Source organism: Bufo gargarizans, chromosome 7 (genome assembly GCF_014858855.1).
Source record: "Bufo gargarizans isolate SCDJY-AF-19 chromosome 7, ASM1485885v1, whole genome shotgun sequence".
Classification (NCBI taxonomy): domain Eukaryota; kingdom Metazoa; phylum Chordata; class Amphibia; order Anura; family Bufonidae; genus Bufo; species Bufo gargarizans.
This window is the reverse complement of record NC_058086.1, coordinates 63,553,112-63,574,128: the sequence shown is the minus strand read 5'-3', so window position 1 is coordinate 63,574,128 and position 21,017 is coordinate 63,553,112. Positions and strand designations below refer to the sequence as shown.

Here is a 21,017-nt window from a genome sequence, read left to right as displayed (position 1 = left end):
ATCAAATTGACCAATATGCACATAATGACCTATGTCACAGATTAATGGCATATGGATGGATTCAATTTTGTGGCTTCCATTCTAGAGATAGGTGGGGGTCCTAGACTTGGGACCCACACCGCTCAGACATTGATGGCATATTCTATCTTGGGCTCACACTCTGTGCACTTAACTGCTTATTTGGATTTACAAGTAAATTTTATGAAGAAGGAAACAATGGATCACTCAGTGAAAGGTATCATATCATTACATTCAGCTGAGCTAGTCCTACAAGACATTGTGCCTGGTGTATAACAGTGAATTTCCTGGTGACAACCTGTTGAGTTAAAGACTGTTTAGAAAAGGAGTATATTGTGCTGTAGGATATGCATCAGCAAATCGCATTGGCGGCATAAATTTTGAAATCCACACATATAGTGAATTCCTCAGTAAATCATGTCTTTTAAAATGCATTTCTCTGTTTCTTTCAGTATTACTCAGCTCCATACACTTATGAACTTGCGTTAAAATATTTAAACATTGCCTTTACTATGCTATTTTCTCTGGAGTGCATCCTGAAAATCATTGCGTTTGGATTCCTGGTATGTAACCATTACTTATCTATTGTCTCTTAAATTGTGTTCTGGTAGATGCAAGGCTTGTTGTACCAGCTGAGAGTTGTATTTTAGATGGATTGAGTCATTTCATGTAATACGAAATGCCTTCTTCTTTCTTACAGAACTATTTCAGGGACACTTGGAATATTTTTGACTTTATTACAGTAATTGGCAGCATCACAGAGATTATTCTTACAGACAGTAAGGTGAGAAGCAAAAAAAATAACTTTTCTCCTAGTCTAATGCTTATTATAGGGTTTACTCAATTTTGCTTTATTTATTTTGCTGAAAGTCGCAGGAATAGGGAGAAGCAAAACCAATAAACTGCACAAAACCTGCAGGTCTCAGAGGCAATCACAACGTTGGTTTGACATGTCTGCATAAATATATTGCAGGGTAAAAAGCACAGTTAAAATGCAAAGAAAGAAATGTGCCCAAACATAAAAATTACCATGAAAAACAATCTAAACATCTTATTTGCAAGGAATGGCAAGACTAGTGGGGAGAAACAGTAAGAACATAAACTGTGCTCATACAATGTACTGATACAAAATGCAGCAATATTTGCTCAGTCTTATAGGGCAGAGTGTGGACTTGTACCTTAGTTGTTAAATTGGAAGAATCCAAGATGTAATTACAGTGACTTGCAAATGTTTGGGCAGACAGCTACTCATAGGATTGCTAGAAAGACAAATCATAACCCCACTTGATTGCAAAAGACTTTCAGGAAGATTTAGCAGACTCTGGAGTTGTGACACATTTTCTACTGTTCAGTGACAACTGAACAAATATAGCCCTCATGTAAGAGTCAACAGAATAAAACCTCTCCTGCATCCTTACCACACAATTCAGCATCAGAAGCTTGCAAAAGAAAAGCTTCATGCATTTTGGAAACACGTCCTGTGGACCAATGAGGTTGAAATAGAACTAGGCACAGAATTTCATGAAAAGAACACCTCTTCTATCATTCAGCATGGGGGCAGGTCAATCATGTTTTGAGGTTGTATTGCAGCCAATGGCATGGGGAACATTTTGTGGGTAGAGAGCAGAATAGATTCAATGGAGCAGACATAACACCAACTGTAAAAAAAAGCTGATCCTAAACAAACCATAAAATCCACAATAAGCTACCTCAAAAGGAGCAAGCTGAAGGTTTTACCATGGCCCTCACAATCCCCTGATCTGAACATCATTAAAAATCTGTGGATATACCTAAAAAAGTGCATGAAAACGGCTCAAGAATCTCAAAGAACTGGAAGACTTTTACAGGGATTGAAAGACTATTGGCTGGTTACAAAAAGCATTAACCAGCTGTGATGCTTGCCAAGGGGGGGTGCTACTATTTTTAGTTATCAGACCTTTTCCTTTTTAGTTATTTTGAAAATAAAAAGTTGTTTTTGTTTAAATTACAAAGGAAATGTGTTATCTTTAAAGTGAACATTTCACCTCTTTACTAGGAGTCAGTTCTACCCAATTAAGGATTTGGACTTCTGCTTTTCCTCAATACTTTTTATATCTCTCTCTAGACATTAGAAAGGGAAATTGTGGGACCATTACATTACATATATCTCTGGACTATATGTGAGGGTCTATATTGTGTGCAGGGGAGAAAGGGGGTGTGGAGAACAAATTTCAATGCTTACTGTGAAGTTAAGCAAGTTGAAGATAAAATGATCTCCAAATAGCATAAAGTTGAAGAGGACATTTCACCACTCCTGACATGCCTGTTTTAATAGCTTCATGCATTCCCCATGTAATAACAATTATGGAGAATCTATTCTTATGACTCAATGTTGTATCATTCCCGTATTATTTAAACTAGAAGTTATGAATGAATTTGCTAGCAGGCTGCAGTAAGGGTACAGAGGGGTGGTAACCAGTAGGAGGTGTGTACCTGCACAGTCTTAAAATGGCAGCACCGATTGGATAGAGTGAGTCTGTGCAGGTACACACCCTCAACTGGTTACCACCCCTCTATACCCTTGCTGCAGACTGCTAGCAATTCATTCATAACTTCTATTAGAAATAATAAAGGAATGAAACAACATAGAGCCATAAGAATAGATCTTCCAGAATTGTTATTACATGGAGAATGCACGAAGCTATTAAAACAGGCATGTCAGGAGAGGTGAAAGGTCCTCTTCAATTTTATGCTTTTTGGAGATCATTTCATCTTCAACTTGCTTAACTTCACAGTAAGCATTGAAATTAGTTCTCCACACCCCCTTTCTCCCCTGCATACAATATAGTCCCTCAAATGTTATGTAATGGCCCCACAATTTTCCTTTCTACTGTCTAAAGAGAGATATAAAAAGTATTGAAGAAAAGCAGAACTCCAAACCCTTAATTGGGTAGATCTGACTCCCAGTAACTGGGTATCTGATAATTATCCAGGATATCTTGTGCACACAGTGTTGGATCCTGTCTCCGGATCCCTGTATACATGAAGTGAGAAAATTGAGCACTTTGCTGCAGATTTTCTCTCTTCATAGAGAGAGGTATAGATATACATTTCTATGAATTTAGAAGTAGGGATGACTGAATGAAAGGTGTCTGGACCACTCCACCTATGCCAGTTCTGAGGGGAGTGGAAGGGGTCAGGGAAGCCACTGAGCATGTTTGTCCACAGCTGAATCCAGGAAAAGGTGAACCAGAAGAATAAACAGCAAGGGGAGCTACCAGAGAGGAAAATGTAATGAACATAGAACACTTACAGTATTTTCATTGCATGTATATTGCAATAATACTTCATTTCAAATTCACTATTCATTGCATAGGAATACTTACCTTAATGTGTAACTGTCTTTTTTTTTTTTTTACTGTATAGGGGCAGTAATACTGACCATTTTTGTAATATACTTCAATTACTGAAATCATACATTTCTATTAGAGGAAAGCCTTAGCAACGCTCCTCTGTCTTCTGTATACATAACTTTGCAGACTTGCTCAACACTGACTGTATGAAATGTATTATTTCAATAATTAAAGTATATAAAAAAGAAAAAAGAAAAAAAAGAATGACACTTTATATTACACTTTAATAATATATTATATTAAGGTGAACATTAATCTGCAATGTTGGGTGACTGGCTAGTGACTGTATGCCCCCATCTGAGATCAGAGGCAAAAGGAGGTGTACTCTTGTCCCTAAAAGGAGTTTTCCTATCTTGGACATTTGGGCCATATCGCTAGGATATGCCCCCAATGTCTGATAGGTGTCAGATACTTAGAACAGAGCCCGCAAAGTGCCCATGTATGGCTGCTATAGATTTATTTCTATGGGATAGCAGAAAATAGCTGAGCGGCGTGCTTGGGTATTTCCGTAAGCTCCATAGAACTGAATAGAGCGGCGGCCACGCTGATGGAAATACCCCTTTGAATTTCAACAATTAGCCGTATTATGGCTGTGTGCAATGTACAACCTTCAGTAGAGACATTCTTTTCCTTAGACTTGTTCACATAATGGAGGAAACTGATGAAAATGAGTACAAGAGCCAAGTTGAATAGTAGTTCATGGCTACCAATTTGCCCTTGGAAAATGAGATGTGGACTCTCACAGGCTGATATTGACAACTCTGTGATGTTTTCCCTTACTCTTGTTTGTATTACGTTCCTCAATGGAAGTTGAATGCAAGTCTATCTTGTGATATGCAGGTCACCTATCTCTTTATGTTATATGGTTTCTAAAAATTACAATGTCCTGTATATCTGACTCCTTCTACTGATGAATTTAAATGTCACTTCTTTTTTTTCATTAAGTGCTGATAATTAATCCTCTTATAGAGCGTTCTTGTGGAAAAGGTACATCAGAGTCATGCAGATGTTGGATCTTAATGGTGTAATTTTAATTTGCCATCCCTAGGAGCTGATTAATAACCAGTGTTATAATTAATAGCCGCTCTTATAAATACCTTCAAGTGCATGCTCGGCGTCACTTAGTTGGTAAAACAGCATTTCAATCAAAAATTAAAATATCAACTCTGCTTGAGGTTTTCATTATGGATACGTCTTATTATTTAGACATCATGCATATCAAAGCACTACAAATCCATGTTTTGGTCAGTATGTTTAATGTTTTTCTGTAATTGTAATTTTAATTTTTCACCTGTTTCCAACCAAATTTCTGCAACAAAAACACAATGTGGGAACCCAGGTTCATATAGAGATGCATCATTACTCCACAGCCTGATGTTATTAGAGAATGCTGGATACTGTATCAACCTGTTACCACCATTCTGGACTATTATCTGCAGTAATACAGGAGTGGTAGTGCATATAAGTGTCACGGATGTAGTAGGGGAGAACACCATAAGACCACAAGCGGAACACTTAACTTCTGAGGATGATGGATGAACAGGACTTCAACAAGAACCGCACTCCAGCTCTTCGAAAACCAAATGAAGCTATCCAGAGCAAGGAGTGATGGGTAAAGTCAGACTAAATAGGGAGAGGTAAAGGTCACATGAGCCACACCTGAACAGGAGGTGTGGACATACCAGCAACACACAGACAAAGTGAAACCAAAAGAGGCTGTCAGATCACTCATGTGCAGCCAGTCTTTCAGACCTTCTAACACCTGTCACAGGAGTGACAATAAGGAGTCCACATCAATTTTTTTTTTATTTCTTTACTGCTCCCTGTTCCCCCATTGTCAGCACACAAAACTACACTAAAAGACACTGTCAGGACTGTTGTGCTGTTCTAACATAATGGAGAGGACTCCTGTGCACATTCACAGCAGTCCCGACAAAATATTTCAGTGTAGCTTTAAAGGGAATGTGTCATCAGACAATGACCTATTGTTTACATCACATTTTTATGTTTAATCTCATAACATCAAAATATAATTTAACATTTTCCATGTCAATATCTATATTCAAGCAAAACCCATAAAATCCTGCAGTTTTCGTACTGGCCACTATGCCTCATAATTAGGGATGAGCGAACTCGAACTGTATAGTTCGGGTTCGTACCGAATTTTGGGGTGTCCGTGACACAGACCCGAACCCGGACATTTTCGTAAAAGTCCGGGTTCGGGTTCAGTGTTCGTCGCTTTCTTCGCGCTTTTGTGACGCTTTCTTGGCGCTTTTTGAAAGGCTGCAAAGCAGCCAATCAACAAGCGTCATACTACTTGCCCCAAGAGGCCATCACAGCCATGCCTACTATTGGCATGGCTGTGATTGGCCAGAGCACCATGTGACCCAGCCTCTATTTAAGCTGGAGTCACATAGCGCCGCCCGTCACTCTGCTCTGATTAGCGTAGGGAGAGGTTGCGGCTGCGACAGTAGGGCGAGATTAGGCAGATTAACTCCTCCAAAGGACTTGATTAACTGATCGATCTGCAGCTGTGGATCATTGAGCTGCTGATCCTCAATTGCTCACTGTTTTTAGGCTGCCCAGACCGTTTGTCAGTCACATTTTTCTGGGGTGATCGGCGGCCATTTTGTGTCTTGTGGTGCGCCAGCACAAGCTGCGACCAAGTGCATTTAACCCTCAATGGTGTGGTTGTTTTTTGGCTAAAGCCTACATCAGGGTGAAGCTGTCACACCAAGTGCATTTAACCAGCAATAGTCTGTTCATTTTTTGGCCATATACAAAATCAGGGGCAAGCTGCGCCTGTCACCAAGTGCATTTAACCCTCAATGGTGTGGTTGTTTTTTGGCTAAAGCCTACATCAGGGTGAAGCTGTCACACCAAGTGCATTTAACCAGCAATAGTCTGTTCATTTTTTGGCCATATACTAAATCAGGGGCAAGCTGCGCCTGTCACCAAGTGCATTTAACCCTCAATGGTGTGGTTGTTTTTTGGCTAAAGCCTACATCAGGGTGAAGCTGTCACACCAAGTGCATTTAACCAGCAATAGTCTGTTTATTTTTTGGCCATATCCCAGTCTAATTCTGTCACTAAATCCATACCGGTCACCCAGCGCCTAAATACTAGGCCTCAAATTTATATCCCGCTAAATCTGTCCTTAGTGCTGTAGCTGGGCGAGTTATTTAGTGTCCGTTCAAGCACATTTCTTGTTCTGGGTTGAAATACAATTCCCAATTTAGCAATTTCATAATTTAGTGGTTTCTGCTATATCAGAGCTATTTGAAATCTATCCCTAAAAGGGTATATAATATTCAAGGTGCACATTGGGTCATTCAGAATAACTTCACACACACCCGCTACTGTGTATTTCCAAGTCTAATTCTGGCACTAAACCCATACCTGTCACCCAGCGCCTAAATACTAGGCCTCAAATTTATATCCAGCTAAATCTGTCCCTAGTGCTGTAGCTGGGCGAGTTATTTAGTGTCCGTTCAAGCACATTTCTTGTTCTGGGTTGAAATACAATTCCCAATTTAGCAATTTCATAATTTAGTGGTTTCTGCTATATCAGAGCTATTTGAAATCTATCCCTAAAAGGGTATATAATATTCAAGGTGCACATTGGGTCATTCAGAATAACTTCACACACACCCGCTACTGTGTATTTCCAAGTCTAATTCTGGCACTAAACCCATACCTGTCACCCAGCGCCTAAATACTAGGCCTCAAATTTATATCCAGCTAAATCTGTCCCTAGTGCTGTAGCTGGGCGAGTTATTTAGTGTCCGTTCAAGCACATTTCTTGTTCTGGGTTGAAATACAATTCCCAATTTAGCAATTTCATAATTTAGTGGTTTCTGCTATATCAGAGCTATTTGAAATCTATCCCTAAAAGGGTATATAATATTCAAGGTGCACATTGGGTCATTCAGAATAACTTCACACACACCCGCTACTGTGTATTTCCAAGTCTAATTCTGGCACTAAACCCATACCTGTCACCCAGCGCCTAAATACTAGGCCTCAAATTTATATCCCGCTAAATCTGTCCTTAGTGCTGTAGCTGGGCGAGTTATTTAGTGTCCGTTCAAGCACATTTCTTGTTCTGGGTTGAAATACAATTCCCAATTTAGCAATTTCATAATTTAGTGGTTTCTGCTATATCAGAGCTATTTGAAATCTATCCCTAAAAGGGTATATAATATTCAAGGTGCACATTGGGTCATTCAGAATAACTTCACACACACCCGCTACTGTGTATTTCCAAGTCTAATTCTGGCACTAAACCCATACCTGTCACCCAGCGCCTAAATACTAGGCCTCAAATTTATATCCCGCTAAATCTGTCCTTAGTGCTGTAGCTGGGCGAGTTATTTAGTGTCCGTTCAAGCACATTTCTTGTTCTGGGTTGAAATACAATTCCCAATTTAGCAATTTCATAATTTAGTGGTTTCTGCTATATCAGAGCTATTTGAAATCTATCCCTAAAAGGGTATATAATATTCAAGGTGCACATTGGGTCATTCAGAATAACTTCACACACACCCGCTACTGTGTATTTCCAAGTCTAATTCTGGCACTAAACCCATACCTGTCACCCAGCGCCTAAATACTAGGCCTCAAATTTATATCCCGCTAAATCTGTCCTTAGTGCTGTAGCTGGGCGAGTTATTTAGTGTCCGTTCAAGCACATTTCTTGTTCTGGGTTGAAATACAATTCCCAATTTAGCAATTTCATAATTTAGTGGTTTCTGCTATATCAGAGCTATTTGAAATCTATCCCTAAAAGGGTATATAATATTCAAGGTGCACATTGGGTCATTCAGAATAACTTCACACACACCCGCTACTGTGTATTTCCAAGTCTAATTCTGGCACTAAACCCATACCTGTCACCCAGCGCCTAAATACTAGGCCTCAAATTTATATCCCGCTAAATCTGTCCCTAGTGCTGTAGCTGGGCGAGTTATTTAGTGTCCGTTCAAGCACATTTCTTGTTCTGGGTTGAAATACAATTCCCAATTTAGCAATTTCATAATTTAGTGGTTTCTGCTATATCAGAGCTATTTGAAATCTATCCCTAAAAGGGTATATAATATTCAAGGTGCACATTGGGTCATTCAGAATAACTTCACACACACCCGCTACTGTGTATTTCCAAGTCTAATTCTGGCACTAAACCCATACCTGTCACCCAGCGCCTAAATACTAGGCCTCAAATTTATATCCCGCTAAATCTGTCCTTAGTGCTGTAGCTGGGCGAGTTATTTAGTGTCCGTTCAAGCACATTTCTTGTTCTGGGTTGAAATACAATTCCCAATTTAGCAATTTCATAATTTAGTGGTTTCTGCTATATCAGAGCTATTTGAAATCTATCCCTAAAAGGGTATATAATATTCAAGGTGCACATTGGGTCATTCAGAATAACTTCACACACACCCGCTACTGTGTATTTCCAAGTCTAATTCTGGCACTAAACCCATACCTGTCACCCAGCGCCTAAATACTAGGCCTCAAATTTATATCCCGCTAAATCTGTCCTTAGTGCTGTAGCTGGGCGAGTTATTTAGTGTCCGTTCAAGCACATTTCTTGTTCTGGGTTGAAATACAATTCCCAATTTAGCAATTTCATAATTTAGTGGTTTCTGCTATATCAGAGCTATTTGAAATCTATCCCTAAAAGGGTATATAATATTCAAGGTGCACATTGGGTCATTCAGAATAACTTCACACACACCCGCTACTGTGTATTTCCAAGTCTAATTCTGGCACTAAACCCATACCTGTCACCCAGCGCCTAAATACTAGGCCTCAAATTTATATCCCGCTAAATCTGTCCTTAGTGCTGTAGCTGGGCGAGTTATTTAGTGTCCGTTCAAGCACATTTCTTGTTCTGGGTTGAAATACAATTCCCAATTTAGCAATTTCATAATTTAGTGGTTTCTGCTATATCAGAGCTATTTGAAATCTATCCCTAAAAGGGTATATAATATTCAAGGTGCACATTGGGTCATTCAGAATAACTTCACACACACCCGCTACTGTGTATTTCCAAGTCTAATTCTGGCACTAAACCCATACCTGTCACCCAGCGCCTAAATACTAGGCCTCAAATTTATATCCCGCTAAATCTGTCCTTAGTGCTGTAGCTGGGCGAGTTATTTAGTGTCCGTTCAAGCACATTTCTTGTTCTGGGTTGAAATACAATTCCCAATTTAGCAATTTCATAATTTAGTGGTTTCTGCTATATCAGAGCTATTTGAAATCTATCCCTAAAAGGGTATATAATATTCAAGGTGCACATTGGGTCATTCAGAATAACTTCACACACACCCGCTACTGTGTATTTCCAAGTCTAATTCTGGCACTAAACCCATACCTGTCACCCAGCGCCTAAATACTAGGCCTCAAATTTATATCCCGCTAAATCTGTCCTTAGTGCTGTAGCTGGGCGAGTTATTTAGTGTCCGTTCAAGCACATTTCTTGTTCTGGGTTGAAATACAATTCCCAATTTAGCAATTTCATAATTTAGTGGTTTCTGCTATATCAGAGCTATTTGAAATCTATCCCTAAAAGGGTATATAATATTCAAGGTGCACATTGGGTCATTCAGAATAACTTCACACACACCCGCTACTGTGTATTTCCAAGTCTAATTCTGGCACTAAACCCATACCTGTCACCCAGCGCCTAAATACTAGGCCTCAAATTTATATCCCGCTAAATCTGTCCCTAGTGCTGTAGCTGGGCGAGTTATTTAGTGTCCGTTCAAGCACATTTCTTGTTCTGGGTTGAAATACAATTCCCAATTTAGCAATTTCATAATTTAGTGGTTTCTGCTATATCAGAGCTATTTGAAATCTATCCCTAAAAGGGTATATAATATTCAAGGTGCACATTGGGTCATTCAGAATAACTTCACACACACCCGCTACTGTGTATTTCCAAGTCTAATTCTGGCACTAAACCCATACCTGTCACCCAGCGCCTAAATACTAGGCCTCAAATTTATATCCCGCTAAATCTGTCCTTAGTGCTGTAGCTGGGCGAGTTATTTAGTGTCCGTTCAAGCACATTTCTTGTTCTGGGTTGAAATACAATTCCCAATTTAGCAATTTCATAATTTAGTGGTTTCTGCTATATCAGAGCTATTTGAAATCTATCCCTAAAAGGGTATATAATATTCAAGGTGCACATTGGGTCATTCAGAATAACTTCACACACACCCGCTACTGTGTATTTCCAAGTCTAATTCTGGCACTAAACCCATACCTGTCACCCAGCGCCTAAATACTAGGCCTCAAATTTATATCCCGCTAAATCTGTCCCTAGTGCTGTAGCTGGGTGAGTTATTTAGTGTCCGTTCAAGCACATTTCTTGTTCTGGGTTGAAATACAATTCCCAATTTAGCAATTTCATAATTTAGTGGTTTCTGCTATATCAGAGCTATTTGAAATCTATCCCTAAAAGGGTATATAATATTCAAGGTGCACATAGGGTCATTCAGAATAACTTCACACACCCGCTACTGTGCATTTCCAAATCTAATTCTGTCACTAAACCCATACCTGTCACCCAGCGCCTAAATACTAGGCCTCAAATTTATATCCCGCTAAATCTCTCGTTACCGCTGTCCTGTTGTGGCTGGGAAAGTTATTTAGTGTCCGTCAAAGCACATTTTTTGTTCTGGGTTGAAATACAATTCCCAATTTAGCAATTTCATAATTTAGTCGTTTCTGCTATATCAGAGCTATTTGAAATCTATCCCTAAAAGGGTAGATCATATTGAAGGTGCACATAGGGTCATTCAGAATAACTTCACACACACGCTTCTGTGCATTTCCAAGTCTAATTCTGTCACTAAATCCATACCGGTCACCCAGCGCCTAAATACTAGGCCTCAAATTTATATCCCGCTGAATTTGAATACAATACATTGGGCCAAATAATATATTTGTTGTTGTGGTGAACCATAACAATGAGAAAAACATCTAGTAAGGGACGCGGACGTGGACATGGTCGTGGTGGTGTTAGTGGACCCTCTGGTGCTGGGAGAGGACGTGGCCGTTCTGCCACATCCACACGTCCTAGTGTACCAACTACCTCAGGTCCCAGTAGCCGCCAGAATTTACAGCGATATATGGTGGGGCCCAATGCCGTTCTAAGGATGGTAAGGCCTGAGCAGGTACAGGCATTAGTCAATTGGGTGGCCGACAGTGGATCCAGCACGTTCACATTATCTCCCACCCAGTCTTCTGCAGAAAGCGCACAGATGGCGCCTGAAAACTAACCCCATCAGTCTGTCACATCACCCCCATGCATACCAGGGAAACTGTCTCAGCCTCAAGTTATGCAGCAGTCTCTTATGCTGTTTGAAGACTCCGCTGGCAGGGTTTCCCAAGGGCATCCACCTAGCCCTTCCCCAGCGGTGAAAGACATAGAATGCACTGACGCACAACCACTTATGTTTCCTGATGATGAGGACATGGGAATACCACCTCAGCATGTCTCTGATGATGACGAAACACAGGTGCCAACTGCTGCGTCTTTCTGCAGTGTGCAGACTGAACAGGAGGTCAGGGATCAAGACTGGGTGGAAGACGATGCAGGGGACGATGAGGTCCTAGACCCCACATGGAATGAAGGTCGTGCCACTGACTTTCACAGTTCGGAGGAAGAGGCAGTGGTGAGACCGAGCCAACAGCGTAGCAAAAGAGGGAGCAGTGGGCAAAAGCAGAACACCCGCCGCCAAGAGACTCCGCCTGCTACTGACCGCCGCCATCTGGGACCGAGCACCCCAAAGGCAGCTTCAAGGAGTTCCCTGGCATGGCACTTCTTCAAACAATGTGCTGACGACAAGACCCGAGTGGTTTGCACGCTGTGCCATCAGAGCCTGAAGCGAGGCATTAACGTTCTGAACCTGAGCACAACCTGCATGACCAGGCACCTGCATGCAAAGCATGAACTGCAGTGGAGTAAACACCTTAAAACCAAGGAAGTCACTCAGGCTCCCCCTGCTACCTCTTCTGCTGCTGCCGCCTCGGCCTATTCTGCTGCTGCCGCCTCGGCCTCTTCCTCCGCCTCTGGAGGAACGTTGGCACCTGCCGCCCAGCAAACAGGGGATGTACCACCAACACCACCACCACCACCACCTCCGTCACCAAGCGTCTCAACCATGTCACACGCCAGCGTTCAGCTCTCCATCTCACAAACATTTGATAGAAAGCGTAAATTCCCACCTAGCCACCCTCGATCCCTGGCCCTGAATGCCAGCATTTCTAAACTACTGGCCTATGAAATGCTGTTATTTAGGCTGGTGGACACAGACAGCTTCAAACAGCTCATGTCGCTTGCTGTCCCACAGTATGTTGTTCCCAGCCGGCACTACTTCTCCAAGAGAGCCGTGCCTTCCCTGCACAACCAAGTATCCCATAAAATCAAGTGTGCACTGCGCAACGCCATCTGTAGCAAGGTCCACCTAACCACAGATACGTGGACCAGTAAGCACAGCCAGGGACGCTATATCTCCCTAACTGCACACTGGGTAAATGTAGTGGCAGCTGGGCCCCAGGCGGAGAGCTGTTTGGCGCACGTCCTTCCGCCGCCAAGGATCGCAGGGCAACATTCTTTGCCTCCTGTTGCCACCTCCTCCTTCTCGGCTTCCTCCTCCTCTTCTTCCACCTGCTCATCCAGTCAGCCACACACCTTCACCACCAACTTCAGCACAGCCCGGGGTAAACGTCAGCAGGCCATTCTGAAACTCATATGTTTGGGGGACAGGCCCCACACCGCACAGGAGTTGTGGCGGGGTATTGAACAACAGACCGACGAGTGGTTGCTGCCGGTGAGCCTCAAGCCCGGCCTGGTGGTGTGTGATAATGGGCGAAATCTCGTTGCAGCTCTGGGACTAGCCAATTTGACGCACATCCCTTGCTTGGCGCATGTGCTGAATTTGGTGGTGCAGAAGTTCATTCACAACTACCCCGACATGTCAGAGCTGCTGCATAAAGTGCGGGCCGTCTGTTCGCACTTCCGGCGTTCACATCCTGCTGCTGCTCGCCTGTCTGCGCTACAGCGTAACTTCGGCCTTCCCGCTCACCGCCTCATATGCGACGTGCCCACCAGGTGGAACTCCACCTTGCACATGCTGGACAGACTGTGCGAGCAGCAGCAGGCCATAGTGGAGTTTCAGCTGCAGCACGCACGGGTCAGTCGCACTACAGAACAGCACCACTTCACCACCAATGACTGGGCCTCCATGCGAGACCTGTGTGCCCTGTTGCGCTGTTTCGAGTACTCCACCAACATGGCCAGTGGCGATGACACCGTTATCAGCGTTACAATACCACTTCTATGTCTCCTTGAGAAAACACTTAGGGCGATGATGGAAGAGGAGGTGGCCCAGGAGGAGGAGGAGGAAGAGGGGTCATTTTTAGCACTTTCAGGCCAGTCTCTTCGAAGTGACTCAGAGGGAGGTTTTTGGCAACAGCAGAGGCCAGGTACAAATGTGGCCAGCCAGGGCCCACTACTGGAGGACGAGGAGGACGAGGATGAGGAGGAGGTGGAGGAGGATGAGGATGAAGCATGGTCACAGCGGGGTGGCACCCAACGCAGCTCGGGTCCATCACTGGTGCGTGGCTGGGGGGAAAGGCAGGACGATGACGATACGCCTCCCACAGAGGACAGCTTGTCCTTACCCCTGGGCAGCCTGGCACACATGAGCGACTACATGCTGCAGTGCCTGCGCAACGACAGCAGAGTTGCCCACATTTTAACCTGTGCGGACTACTGGGTTGCCACCCTGCTGGATCCACGCTACAAAGACAATGTGCCCACCTTACTTCCTGCACTGGAGCGTGATAGGAAGATGCGCGAGTACAAGCGCACGTTGGTAGACGCGCTACTGAGAGCATTCCCAAATGTCACAGGGGAACAAGTGGAAGCCCAAGGCCAAGGCAGAGGAGGAGCAAGAGGTCGCCAAGGCAGCTGTGTCACGGCCAGCTCCTCTGAGGGCAGGGTTAGCATGGCAGAGATGTGGAAAACTTTTGTCAACACGCCACAGCTAACTGCACCACCACCTGATACGCAACGTGTTAGCAGGAGGCAACATTTCACTAACATGGTGGAACAGTACGTGTGCACACCCCTCCACGTACTGACTGATGGTTCGGCCCCATTCAACTTCTGGGTCTCTAAATTGTCCACGTGGCCAGAGCTAGCCTTTTATGCCTTGGAGGTGCTGGCCTGCCCGGCAGCCAGCGTTTTGTCTGAACGTGTATTCAGCACGGCAGGGGGCGTCATTACAGACAAACGCAGCCGCCTGTCTACAGCCAATGTGGACAAGCTGACGTTCATAAAAATGAACCAGGCATGGATCCCACAGGACCTGTCCGTCCCTTGTCCAGATTAGACATTAACTACCTCCCCATAACCATATATTATTGGACTCCAGGGCACTTCCTCATTCAATCCTATTTTTATTTTCATTTTACCATTATATTGCGAGGCTACCCAAAGTTGAATGAACCTCTCCTCTGCCTGTGTGCTAGGCCTAAATATATGCCAATGGACTGTTGCAGTGGTGGCTGACATGAAGCCTGATTCTCTGCTATGACATGCAGACTAATTCTCTGCTGACATGAAGCCAGATTGTCTGTTACGGGACCTCTCTCCTCTGCCTGGGTGCTGGGCCTAAATTTATGACAATGGACTGTTGCAGTGGTGGCTGACGTGAAGCCTGATTCTCTGCTATGACATGCAGACTGATTCTCTGCTGACATGAAGCCAGATCGTCTGTTACGGGACCTCTCTGCTCTGCCTGTGTGCTAGGCCTAAATATATGCCAATGGACTGTTGCAGTGGTGGGTGACGTGAAGCCTGATTCTCTGCTATGACATGCAGACTGATTCTCTGCTGACATGAAGCCAGATTGTCTGTTACGGGACCTCTCTCCTCTGCCTGTGTGCTAGGCCTAAATATATGCCAATGGACTGTTGCAGTGGTGGCTGACGTGAAGCCTCATTCTCTGCTATGACATGCAGACTAATTCTCTGCTGACATGAAGCCAGATTGTCTGTTACGGGACCTCTCTCCTCTGCCTGGGTGCTGGGCCTAAATTTATGACAATGGACTGTTGCAGTGGTGGCTGACGTGAAGCCTGATTCTCTGCTATGACATGCAGACTGATTCTCTGCTGACATGAAGCCAGATTGTCTGTTACGGGACCTCCCTCCTCTGCCTGGGTGCTGGGCCTAAATATATGCCAATGGACTGTTGCAGTGGTGGCTGACGTGAAGCCTCATTCTCTGCTATGACATGCAGACTAATTCTCTGCTGACATGAAGACAGATTCTCTGTTACGGGACCTCCCTCCTCTGCCTGGGTGCTGGGCCTAAATATATGCCAATGGACTGTTGCAGTGGTGGGTGACGTGAAGCCTCATTCTCTGCTATGACATGCAGACTGATTCTCTGCTGACATGAAGCCAGATCGTCTGTTACGGGACCTCTCTGCTCTGCCTGTGTGCTAGGCCTAAATATATGCCAATGGACTGTTGCAGTGGTGGGTGACGTGAAGCCTCATTCTCTGCTATGACATGCAGACTGATTCTCTGCTGTCATGAAGCCAGATTGTCTGTTACGGGACCTCTCTGCTCTGCCTGTGTGCTAGGCCTAAATATATGCCAATGGACTGTTGCAGTGGTGGGTGACGTGAAGCCTCATTCTCTGCTATGACATGCAGACTGATTCTCTGCTGACATGAAGCCAGATTGTCTGTTACGGGACCTCTCTCCTCTGCCTGTGTGTGTGCTGGGCCTAAATATATGCCAATGGACTGTTGCAGTGGTGGCTGACGTGAAGCCTCATTCTCTGCTATGACATGCAGACTGATTCTCTGCTGACATGAAGCCAGATTGTCTGTTACGGGACCTCTCTCCTCTGCCTGGGTGCTGGGCCTAAATATATGCCAATGGACTGTTGCAGTGGTGGCTGACGTGAAGCCTCATTCTCTGCTATGACATGCAGACTAATTCTCTGCTGACATGAAGACAGATTCTCTGTTACGGGACCTCCCTCCTCTGCCTGGGTGCTGGGCCTAAATATATGCCAATGGACTGTTGCAGTGGTGGCTGACGTGAAGCCTCATTCTCTGCTATGACATGCAGACTGATTCTCTGCTGACATGAAGCCAGATTCTCTGTTACGGGACCTCTCTCCTCTGCCTGTGTGTGTGCTGGGCCTAAATATATGCCAATGGACTGTTGCAGTGGTGGCTGACGTGAAGCCTCATTCTCTGCTATGACATGCAGACTAATTCTCTGCTGACATGAAGACAGATTCTCTGTTACGGGACCTCCCTCCTCTGCCTGGGTGCTGGGCCTAAATATATGCCAATGGACTGTTGCAGTGGTGGCTGACGTGAAGCCTCATTCTCTGCTATGACATGCAGACTAATTCTCTGCTGACATGAAGACAGATTCTCTGTTACGGGACCTCTCTCCTCTGCCTGGGTGCCGGGGCCTAAATATCTGAGAATGGACTGTTCCAGTGGTGGGTGACGGGAAGCCAGATTCTCTGCTATGGAACCTCTCTCCAATTGATTTTGGTTAATTTTTATTTATTTAATTTTTATTTTAATTCATTTCCCTATCCACATTTGTTTGCAGGGGATTTACCTACATGTTGCTGCCTTTTGCAGCCCTCTAGCTCTTTCCTGGGCTGTTTTACAGCCTTTTTAGTGCCGAAAAGTTCGGGTCCCCATTGACTTCAATGGGGTTCGGGTTCGGGACGAAGTTCGGATCGGGTTCGGATCCCGAACCCGAACATTTCCGGGATGTTCGGCCGAACTTCTCGAACCCGAACATCCAGGTGTTCGCTCAACTCTACTCATAATCAGATAACTTTACTGCAGTTACCTGCTTATCTGTCATTCTAATCCTGCCTGTAATGATATCACCTCTGTGTACAGATAAGACCGGGTCCAGCATTCGCTATAAGTGATTGCCAAAGCGTATCTATTCATTCCTTGTACAATTCCTTGTACTTCTGCACAGGTCACAGAGCAGGCCTAGAAGGCTCTCCCATAGAAGTCACTGAGGTCCCCTCCTGACCATCGTGTCTATGGACCATGAGGCTGCCGTAAAGCAATTTTCTTAATCCTTTCTAAATGCTGCTAAAACAGCTCAGGCAACATGGCCGCCTCCTAATCATGTTCAGGAAATAGAATAAATAAATCTGCAATAAAGAGATTAGAAAAAAGGATATGTGTCGCTATCCGGTTTTAACTGACAGATAGCATTTTTGGTGACACATTTCCTTTAAATGTTGACAACGGAGGAATGGGAGACAGTAAGTAAATAGAAAACAGTAATTTTGGACTCCTTATCAGCACTACTACTTATTTAATACTGCAGATAATACTCCACAATTGTGACAGATTGCCTTTAAAGGGGGTAATCCCACCTTGGACATTTATGGCAAATCCACAAGATATTCCATAAATTTCCAAGATGGTAATACCCCTTTAATATTGGACACATCTACTGTACACTGTTTTTAATAAGCAGATCTTCTTGTGCATAAGATTAACATATTTGTTTTTGACCCATGTAGTTGGTGAACACAAGCAGCTTCAATATGAGTTTCCTGAAGCTTTTCCGAGCTGCGCGACTTATTAAGCTTCTTCGGCAGGGTTACACAATCCGGATTTTATTATGGACTTTTGTGCAGTCTTTCAAGGTAATAATTAATATTATTTTTTACATTTTTACATGTGTGATACATTATGAGATTAGTACTGATATTATCTAACCCTCAGCATCATCATACAAGATTCAGTCATATGACTATTATTATATACTATTATATACGGTTCATGTCAATTTGCACAGCATATTCATACAGTTTCTCCAGAATGTCTTCCTATCTTGGCCTTCAAGTTCTTCAATGCCATGAGCATAATCTCCATAGAAGGTATTCACCCACCTTGCTGATACTCAGCACCTTCCGGTTGCTTTTCCTTACAGTTCCTCAGCGCATAACATGTGTTCAGCAGTTCCACTCAAAATACATCCAAAATAAATAGCCTTCCAGTAAATGGACTGTGGAGGTCTAGACATCATTGACCACTTATAACCAACAGTATGACACTGCCTTTTTGAAGATTGGTAAAGAAACTGAACATACACTATTGACAGCAAAAGCTATAAAATGAGCATGTAAAATATTAGTTCCTTTGTGAATCTGACAAAAACCCTGTATTTATGAGAAGTTTTTTTGAAGTTACTTTCTAGATCTCAGAAATCTTGAATCTTGTAAAAGATTTTATTTAAGGGTTTCTGTAACCTAAAAAAATGGTATTAAGCTGGCTGACATTAGAGATGTGCTAATGTCAGCTGAACATAACTATATTAGTGCCATCTCACTGCCTAAAGCCTTTATTGAGAAAACCAAACTTTTATAATATGCCAATAAGCTTCTAGGAGCAGGGGGAGTTGCCCCTGCTCCTAGAGGCTCAGCTCTCCCACCTCTGGCCACGCCCTGCTACACTAGATTGACAGGGGCAGACATCGTTGGTCTCCTACCTCCGGCCCTGTCTGCAGTGTAAATCTCGCGCCGTTCAGTATTCAGTGCAGGCGCAGTGAGTGAAGGGCGCTCGCCAGCTGCCAGCTTCCTCACTGCGCCTAATACTGAACGGCGCAGGATTTACACTGCAGACAGGGCCGAAAGTAGGAGACCAACGATGCCTGCCCCTGTCAATCTAGTGTAGCAGGGCGTGGCCAGAGGTGGGAGAACTGAGCCTCTAGGAGCAGGGACAACGCCCCCCTGCTCCTAGAGGCTAATTAGCATATTATAAACATTTGTTTTTCTCAATAGCGGCGGCAGGCAGTGAGATGGCACTAATATAGTTATGTTCAGCTGACATTAGCACATCGCTAATGTCAGCCAGCTTAATACCCATTTTTCAGGTGACAGAAACCCTTTAAGAACAATCTTGCAAGACAACCATGTATCCTTCTCAGTTATGCATGTTGCCCTGGGTTAGTTGGTCCTATTTCAGTCGTAATATTACCTTTGTTGAACTGTTGCAGTTGAGGACATGACAGCTTTGCATTACTATGCTTTTTATATGCTATTATATCTCCCTGCACTTAAGTGTATGATGTAAAACGTTGCAGTGAGTAGCATGGAGGCAGCACATAAAGTGTGTGCTGGAAGAATGCTGAAGCTGCAAAAGGTGCCAGCAATACTCCTGCCTGCTAGACAGCAAGCAAGTGGCGGTGATTAGAACTAGTCAAAAGGGTGTCCCACCTTAAGTTCTAGATAGGGCTAAAGAAATAGCCAAGGGTCTAAGTGGATTGGGTCAGATCTGCTTTGCACTCAGACTCTTATTGTAACCGTGAACTTGTTGCCCCACCTGAGATAGTCACCATTAAAGGGAACCTGTCACCAGGATTTTGGCCATAGAGCTGGGGACATGGGCTGCTAGATGGCCGCTAGCACATCTGCAATACCCAGTCCCCATAGCTCTCTGTGCTTTTATTGTGTTAAAAAAACATTTTGATCCATATGCAAGAGATCGCATCGTGAGATTTCGGCGCTCCAGCTCTGTGACGTCAGCCAGCAAGGAGGAGATTCGGAGGACGCGGGGCAGTGCTGGGCTCCTTTCCGCTGGACTTATCTCCGGATACAGGACACATATGAGGTTCATTTGCATATGGATCAAAACGGTTTTTTAACACAATAAAAGCACACAGAGCTATGGGGACTGGGTATTGCAGATGTGCTAGCGGCCATCTAGCAGCCCATGTCCCCAGCTCTATGGCCCAAATCCTGGTGACAGGTTCCCTTTAAGCCTGATTGCCTCCTTGTAAGACTAGCCATCAAGCTTGTTGCCACACATAAGACCGGTAAAAGCTTATGTTCAATGTTATATCAATTATGGGCCAAAAATCAGATCTGACACCCTTTATGCTATCCTTTATCTCCTAACACTATGTTGCTTGTCGCTGCCATTCTCATGTTGACATTCTCTACAGGTACATTGAGTTATTTTTTGACCCCAATATGGGTCATTTGTACAAGATTTTGTACCGAGGACCAAGTTATGTCTCTGATTTGTCATGGTTTTTCATAATATTCATAAAATAAATGTATACATTTCCTTTCAGGCTCTGCCGTACGTCTGTCTCTTGATTGCAATGCTGTTCTTCATCTATGCCATTATTGGCATGCAGGTGAGTCTATTATCCAGTCATATGTCTTTTTATCACCTTGAAACGCTGTCTAATCTACTGGCATCATTTTATAGTGCAAGATTTGCAGAGTAGATTGATATTTAGTTTTATGAGAAAAGATTCAAGATAAGCTGTATCAAATAGAATTTCCCACTCTTTCTGTGCTTATGGGTCCTATGGGCTTTCCTACTAGGGATTGAATGATCATGGATGGATTGTCAGTCATTCATTTGGACCACCCACTGGACTTGTTTGCACAGATACAGCAGGGATTTCAATCAGTAAAGTACAAGTTATACTGAATCTTTTCCCACAAAACTATATATTAGTCTGCCCAGCTCCTCCTGCTCTAGAACATGTTGTCTGTATG

General features: G+C 43.6%; 1 protein-coding gene across 1 annotated transcript in view; it reads left to right on the top strand.

Moving 5' to 3' along the window:
* The window catches only part of CACNA1E (calcium voltage-gated channel subunit alpha1 E), a 611,438-nt gene that overhangs the window by 528,674 nt on the left and 61,747 nt on the right, over positions 1 to 21,017 (top strand). Inside the window, 4 exon segments of the mRNA XM_044301096.1 lie at positions 471 to 581; positions 719 to 802; positions 18,024 to 18,149; positions 20,582 to 20,647. Of these exon segments, the coding sequence (XP_044157031.1) occupies positions 471 to 581; positions 719 to 802; positions 18,024 to 18,149; positions 20,582 to 20,647 (387 nt within the window).